Source organism: Bidens hawaiensis, unplaced genomic scaffold (assembly GCF_021521415.1).
Source record: "Bidens hawaiensis isolate Kalapana, Puna unplaced genomic scaffold, B.hawaiensis_p1.1 tig00025168_1, whole genome shotgun sequence".
In the NCBI taxonomy this organism is placed as follows: domain Eukaryota; kingdom Viridiplantae; phylum Streptophyta; class Magnoliopsida; order Asterales; family Asteraceae; genus Bidens; species Bidens hawaiensis.
In genome coordinates this window covers 239,697-247,792 of record NW_027505051.1, presented here as the reverse complement: position 1 = coordinate 247,792, position 8,096 = coordinate 239,697, and the positions used below count along the sequence as shown (strand labels likewise).

At 36.3% G+C, this 8,096-nt stretch overlaps 1 protein-coding gene across 1 annotated transcript; it reads left to right on the top strand.

Moving 5' to 3' along the window:
• Positions 1 to 347: 347 nt before the first annotated feature.
• Positions 348 to 7,682, top strand: LOC143610228 (sugar carrier protein C-like). Its single transcript, XM_077084762.1, has 4 exons — positions 348 to 519; positions 898 to 1,220; positions 5,861 to 6,487; positions 7,180 to 7,682. Exons 1-4 carry the CDS (start codon positions 384 to 386, stop codon positions 7,660 to 7,662), a joined length of 1,569 nt encoding a protein of 522 aa, XP_076940877.1. The 5' UTR covers positions 348 to 383; the 3' UTR covers positions 7,663 to 7,682.
• The last annotated feature ends 414 nt before the right edge of the window (positions 7,683 to 8,096 follow it).

Genomic DNA, 8,096 nt, shown 5'->3' with positions numbered 1-8,096 from the left:
CGAAACAGTTTGTAGATTGTAAGTTGGTTTAATCAAGTTGTAAACCGATCTATATTATAATTACCGGAAATCTCACTTGACCTAACCAACAAGGTGGTATTCAAGTTATTGATTTTCTTGATGACAACGACAACGATGATATCATATGAGATTTCCCTACATTAAATTTGCTCCAATTTCTTTAAAATCCAATAGGTTTTCCAAATAAAACAAAATTCATAATGCCTAAACAAATTAGTCATACTTGTGTCTAAATATAAAAACGAAAAATTGCTTGATATCTATTCCCATTGATTGGCTTACAAATAATCCTCCTTTTCAAACCCTTTTATACGTCATCTTCATCACTTCACTTGTCATAGTTTTAAAGAGACAACACAAATATGCCGGGAAGTGCAATTCCGACCTCTCCCAATGGTGATAAAGCTTACCCTAGAAACCTAACTATTTTTGTCACCTTTACTTGCGTTGTTGCAGCCATGGGTGGTCTCATTTTCGGCTATGATATCGGAATCTCCGGTAACGATTGTCTTCTTTATTTTCCGATTATGAATGTAAGTTTAAAAAGACTTACTTTTGCTATATAAAAAAGGGCTAGTCTGTCTGTTTTTTTTAATGTAAATGTTTATGTGATTATAGTTAAAAAGAATCACAATAGATTCCGTTTAGTTTTTTGATATATGCAAAACCAAAACTAATTCGGAGATCGATTTTTGAAAAAGTAAATAAATAAATAAAGTCAAACCATCAATTTTGGGTTTGTTTTAGTTATTAAGTTACGAATTATTTATTTTTTGGTTTTATGCACACTTGTAGCCATCCACCCTACTCATAACTTCATTTCATTAAGAGTAAAAAACCATGAATAGTTGCTTTTTCGTCATAACTCATAACCAGGTGGAGTGAGTTCGATGGATCCGTTTTTGAAGAAGTTCTTCCCGTCGATTCACCGGAAACAAATGCATGATGAACTAACGAACCAGTATTGCAAGTTCAACAGTCAAGTGTTGACCATGTTCTCATCTGCCTTGTATCTGGCGGCGTCCGTGTCGTCTTTGGTGGCATCAACGGTCACCCGGAAACTTGGCCGGAAGTATTCCATGCTGGTCGGCGGCGTCTTGGTTTGTGTCGGCGCTATTATTAACGGTTTTGCTCAGGATGTCTGGATGCTCATCATTGGTCGGATCCTTCTCGGGTTCGGTATCGGGTTTGCTAATCAGGTAATTCTTTTAATTTACTAATTTTTTCTATACTTTTCAACTAAATAATTTTTTTATACTTTTATTATTATATTTTCTTTTTTTTTTCACTCACCACAATTTTCTACAAATATTAAAAACTTAGAGTATGAACGAAATTTACTCATCAACGTTTATTTTTTCTCTCTTATCCACTCACAACCACACTTTAAAAATTAGAGGTTACATTTACGTAATATGAAGAACCTGTTGTGAATGCTCTAATTCTTTAACAAAAATTTATCGTTATTCATTAGTTTTTTCTTAATAGTAAAATTAGAATTGAACAAATGCAAATTTCTAGTAGTTTTGAGTTGTCAATATAATATTTTAGGTCAAATTGAATCAATCACACATTCACACTTAAATAAAGAAAAATAAAGTATAATAAGGATCAAGACTATTGGAAGATTGAAAGATTGCATCGGAATCATCATCAGGATAGGACCAGTTATGGATCCAGAAATTTGTTTTGTGATTGTTGCTAATTCTCGGACTAGGATATCTATCTACTTGATTATATACTTTTCTGGTTGGGTTGGTCGGTTTAAACTATTTTGAAAACTGAAAACCTGACATTATTCAAATTAAGATCCTAACCAGTTGTCCCATGACTCGTTTAGCGTTTTATAACAATGTTTGGACAACGTCTTTATTTGGTTTTGTATTTATTATTTTTATTACTATTAAACAAAATATGCCATTTTAAAAGTGATGAGAATTGAAAAGCAGGGCGTTTTTTTAACATTAATCGGTAGAATATATGTAAGTAATATTAAGATACGTAAGAAATCTTAGAAATTTGAATCAAACATTGTTTTTCCTCTTTCAAAAGGGATGACTTTACCAACCATCAATTGTCATCGTTTGCAGTTCGACAATCTATACTCACTCTGTTTCGTTGTGATGCAAATCAATGTGTTTATATTTTTTAGGAAAATTGGTTTTTATTGGTCCAAAATATTTCATTTTTGTCGGCGCTGGTCCCAACTTTCATTTTGGCTAGCAACGGTCCCAACTTTAACATTTGTTTCTTCCACCAGTCCGCGACTAACGGGGTACTAACTCCGTTATGTTTTTACTGATGTGTCCATCTGAGTTGTCAAAAAAATGTTACGTGGCAGTCACCTCCCCACACCACCGCCACACCCGGCACCCCCACCACCACCGCCTAACGCCGCATTGGCATCACCGTCGACCTATTTGACGAGTCCGCCTTCGCCGTCAAATGGGCCGTCAACCAGTACCTCCGTCCCCGCGACGCCGTCCGCCTTCACCGTCAAATGGGTCGTCAACCAGTACCTCCGTCCTGGCGACGCCGTCATCTTAACCCACGTCAGGCCCACCTCCGTCCTCTACGGCGCTGACTGGGGCTCCGTTGACTTATCAATTGTAGACATTGACACCGACAACGAAGAGTCAACCTTATATTTGACAGTTCTAATGTCAAATTTCCTAACGGAAGCTACAAATAATGCAATTAATTGCTAATTCGAGAAAAAACACAACAAAACAAATTGATTTACGAACACATCTAACTTTCCTGAAGAACTTTGGGGCCTTGGAAATGTGTGGATTTGCGAAGTGTGGATGAATTAGGCAATGATTTACCTCCGATTGATCGTAAGTCGGTGTTGCATAGCTCATATTCGATTGAGGGAATGGTTGTTGAAGCTCCGAAGAGTTTGGTTTTAATTTGGTGGATGTGTTGGGATGATATAAGAATGTAATAAGTGATGACCGTCGTTTGAGTCATGCAAAAACCTAATTAATCTAAGCAGCTAGGGTAAGTCAGGTATCGTATCCACCAGGAGTATGTGGTCAGTGTGAAGTGAAATCAATTTCTAAACTTATGAAGGAATTCAATTGAAGTGCTGATCACACTAGCAAATAGTTTATATGTTGTAACAAGCAAGCAAGTAATCACGTGTTCAATCAATTAACAAAGACAAATCATACCCGGGAATCCAAGTAATTAACCTAACAGTAAACTCATGCAACTTAGCAGATTAACAATCACTGAGTAACACCGATTGACTAACTAGACAAACCTTAGGCATCAATGCTTACTAACACACGGCACTGGTTATCAACCAGTCCCTGCCAGTGTGACTCAACTAAGGGAAAGCGTATGCTTCATCACATTCAACTAGTCAAAACAATCCTATAAGCAATTATCATAACATCTGGCACAATAATCGTTCTGATCGAAATAAACCTAAACCGACTGAGTGCACAATAATACTAGACATCAATACTCATAGATTAATCAAAGATCATTACAATCAATTCATTCTAAATACATGAGAAAAACTGAAAGATACAATACTCTACATCCCGGGAATGACTCGAAGAAACTTGCCGCGCATCGGCATCTTTCGGGCCTCGGTTATGATCTGGTAGGCCATGTAGGACACTTAGAGATGATTGGGGATGATCGGGACTTGCTCTTCTGCTCTGGAAATCGCCTGGAAGGTGATGAATGACGTCTAGGGTCGTCAAAACAAATATAACATAAAACCCTAAATTTCCCGTCTGTGTGGACCATCGCGCTACGCGATGGTAGGTAACCTCATTTTTGGATTCCTCTCGTTGAGAAACCCGAAATTCATATATTATGGATTCCGTAACTCATTTTCTAGCCCATGATATGCTCGTTTTACTTCCTGGTCGCTTTTTGTGAACCCATCTTGTTCAGTTTAGCATCGGCTTTAGGTTTCTCATCCAAACTCCTCCCGAATCCTTCTAACACTTCCTAAGACTTCAATTTATGCTCCGGTCTTCCCGAGATATCATTCCGTGCTCGTAAAAGTCTCCAATTTAGCATCTTTAACGATCAATGACCTGAAACACACAAGCACGTATGAAGTACCAACGTTCTAACAATATACTAAACAATACTACATAATTAACACACTAATATATGTACAAAATACCCGAACATCAATAAGTTAAGTATAAACACATTCTCATGTTCGAACTTGTCGGCGGACTCGTCGAAGAGGTCGACTGCCCATTTGACGGCGAAGGCGGACTCGTCGGAGAGGTCGACGGCGATGCCGATGCAGCGTTGGGCGGTAGTGGTGGGGGTGGCGGTTGGACGGGGTGTGGGGAGGTGGCTGCCACGTAACATTTTTTTGACAACTCAGATGGACACATCAGTAAAAACATAACGGAGTTAGTACTCAGTTAGTCGCGGACTGGTGGAAGAAACGATTGTTAAAGTTGGGACCGTTGCTAGCCAAAATGAAAGTTGGGACCAGCGTCGACAAAAATGAAATAGTTGTGATCAATAAAAACCAATTTTCCTATTTTTTAAAGTCATAATGTGACATAATTATTTTGTAAGTGGATATTTTGTGTAACTAGACTAGTTTTAAATAACATCTACATATGCAATTATGCATTTCAATAAAGTAGCGGATCTAGACATAAATCTTAAGGGTAACGTTTAACATTTTTTTTCGTATTTCATACAATATAAACGAAACAAAAATAGAAGCATGATACACGAGAAGCAAATTTCTCATATACGGTTTTTTTAAAGCTTGAAATTGAGCCATTACACCCTGTTCTTTTACTTTATCGAGCGTTTCTCTTTCGTTGCACAAAATAAAGCATTGTTCAAATACTTATCACCCATTCGCTTACGCAAACCCGTATTAATAAGTTTCGTTTTAGGAAAACATATTTCAACAGTTGCGGTTGCAACCGATAAAACCAACGCTAGCTTCAATATTTGATAAACAAAAGAAAACGTGACGTGCTTTCCGGTTTCCACCATTACACGAGCAAGGTCATACATTCACCCAAATTTGAAAATGTATCAACTTCCTTTAAAGTGTGATAAAAGGTCAAGCGATCACCCGAAATACACCATATTTTTCATTACTAAAACCATTCGGATACATTTCTGAAAATGCCACTATCTTAGATATGTCAAACTTAAAAAACAAATCTCAAGATTTAAGCCAGACATATTCTTTAACAAACTAGTTAAGACCTCACTAAATCTATTTCCAAGTTTTGAATTTGCATATCCAAAAATATTATAAAATTTTCAACCTCAAAATGATGATTATGTTTGTTTCTGTTTGATGTTTCTCATTCAAGCAAAAGAAAAAAAAAGATAATGACTTCTATTTGCTGTGGGCTATAAACTTTGTTTGGGCTTTGCTTGATTTGAACTTTTAAAATATGATATTATGTTAAGTTTGTTTATGCTTGAGTCTGCTTCTGTTTAATGTTTCTCGTTCAAACAAAAGAAAAAAAACTTTGCTGTTTTCATTTGCTTTGGGCTACAAATTTGTTTGGACTTTATTTAATTTGAACTTATAAATTGGTTGGTCTTTAAACAAATAGGGGTAACATAAAAAAAAATTCAGGGGTAGCGAAACACGAAAACCGACCCAAAAAGAAAAAAAATTACAGTGCCGACGAAAAGTTGAGGGGTAGTGGATGCTACCCCTGCTTATGAAGTGCATCCGCCACTGTTTCAATATGTTAAGATGTTTGTATAAGATGGCGAATATGTAGCTTTTTTTTTCTTTATGCACACATGTATATTATAAGCATAACGGTTCTATATTTGCTTTTAATTATGTTTTGATTTGTAATTTAAGTCTGTGCCTCTATACCTTTCCGAAATGGCACCATACAAGTATCGAGGGTCATTAAACACCGGCTTTCAGTTGTCAATCACAATCGGTATCTTAGCAGCTAATGTATTCAACTACTATAACAATATCGATGGGAATATGGGATGGAGGCTTAGTTTAGGGGGCGCAACAGTCCCTGCCTTAGCCGTTACTGTGGGCTCAATGATCCTTCCTGAAACCCCCAACTCGATGATCGAGCGTGGTAAATTCGAAGAGGCCAGAGCAAAGCTTCATAGAATCCGAGGTGTCGATGACATTGATGAAGAATTTAATGATTTGACATATGCAAGTGAAGAATCGAGAAAACATGAACGTCAATGGAGGAATTTGTGGCAAAAGAAATACATACCTCATCTCACTATGGCTATATTGATTCCGTTTTTCCAACAGTTGACTGGGATTAATGTAATCATCCTTTACGCACCTGTTTTGTTCAAAACGATAGGTTTTAGTGGTAATGCTTCACTTATGTCAGCTGTGATTCTTGGTACCATAAATGTTTTAGCAACATGTGTTTCGATCTATGGTGTTGACAAATGGGGACGGAGATTTCTTTTCCTTGAAGGTGGAGCTCAAATGTTCATTTGTCAGGTTTGCACTACAAATAACTTGTACCAGTAGGGATGTGCATGGGTTGATTTTGATCTAAAATCGTAAACATAACCAAACTTTCGGTTAATCAGAGAACGATAATCAAGTGGTTACTAATAAATTGGTTTTACACTTTGATTTGGTTTGGTTATGAGTCGATTAACCGTAAACTAGAGTTAGTCATAAAAATAAAATGTTCGGCCTGACTAAAATAGCCCAAAACAATTTAATTGGGCTTCAAATTTTTTAACCACTTAGTAAATCTTCATTTGACATTTGGTCTTAAATAATTTGAGCTTTGTCATTTGACATTTGTATATATTATATAGCATTTAAAAGTTATACAATCCATAATACTAATACGTTGGGTCGGTTTGGTTAGCCTATTTTTTTGTATACTCGGTTCTGGTCGGTTTTGTTGGTGATAAAATATCGATAACCATAACTGACTCATTGCTTTTGGTTTTCAAATATACTTTTAAAGTTTAAACCAGCCCATTGATTTTTAGTTAGGTTTGGTTTTATCGGTTAATTATGTATTTATTGGTTAATTTAGTTTTATGCACACCCTTACACCATATACACATCAAAACACATTATGATGTTTTTACTATATTATACAACTCCATAATGTGACTCGACATCCTAATGTGACATTAATTTTTATTATCGTTAGATTCTTTTTGGAATAGGTTGCGGTTGCAATTTTCATAGGTATCAAATTTGGAGTAAATGGAAATCCTGACGATTTGCCCAAATGGTATGCCATAATAGTTGTGTTTTTCATATGCATACACGTTGTAGGATTTGCGTGGTCATGGGGCCCACTAGGTTGGCTCGTGCCTAGTGAAATATTTCCTCTTGAGATCCGCTCAGCCGCTCAAAGTATTAATGTTTCATTTAACATGTTCTTCACTTTCTTAATTGCTCAATCCTTCTTAACCATGCTATGTCACCTTAAATTCGGGATTTTCTTATTCTTTGCCTTGTGGGTTGTTGTCATGACCATGTTCGTGTACATGTTCTTGCCCGAAACAAAGAATATCCCAATTGAAGAAATGGCGATTGTGTGGAAGAACCATTGGTTCTGGTCAAGATTTGTGGTGAATGTCGACTACCTAAATGGAGCCGAAATAAGTACAGGAGTCGATATTATTATGAACCATGCTTCATAAACCAAACTAACTATCGAACGACCTCTCATGACTAGTACTGGTTGAAATGGCTTGACCAGACATATTTCGGAATCGAATGGAGCCTAAAGAAATAAAAAAAGGATGTTGAACGTTATCTTTTTTCACAGGAAATCCAATGCAACTTTTCTCATATATATTAATAATGTAACAAGTACACTACATGTATTTATTCAGCAGCATACATGTGTATCGTTATCTTCTTTCATCTATAGATGTCTAGTTGTATTTCAAGGGGTTTGTGTGTGTGTGTGGCACAAACACCAAATATTCAAACTATTTATTCCAAATTATTAAACAAGAAAATACAAGTTCAGAAAGTTGAAAGAGATAAACTCGTATGAACAGAACTAGGGTTTTCAAGATGCCAGCCGTTAAGAAGATGTTTGATAATCATCCATTCTCGCTTAGAGCTT

Excerpts from the sequence above, each read along its gene's own strand:
- LOC143610228 (XM_077084762.1), top strand. The coding sequence starts at position 384 with ATGCCGGGAAGTGCAATTCCGACCTCTCCCAATGGTGATAAAGCTTAC. Across the intron at positions 1,221-5,860 it reads GTATCGGGTTTGCTAATCAG|TCTGTGCCTCTATACCTTTC; the intron begins GTAATTCTTTTA and ends TTGTAATTTAAG. Across the intron at positions 6,488-7,179 it reads CTCAAATGTTCATTTGTCAG|GTTGCGGTTGCAATTTTCAT; the intron begins GTTTGCACTACA and ends TTTTTGGAATAG.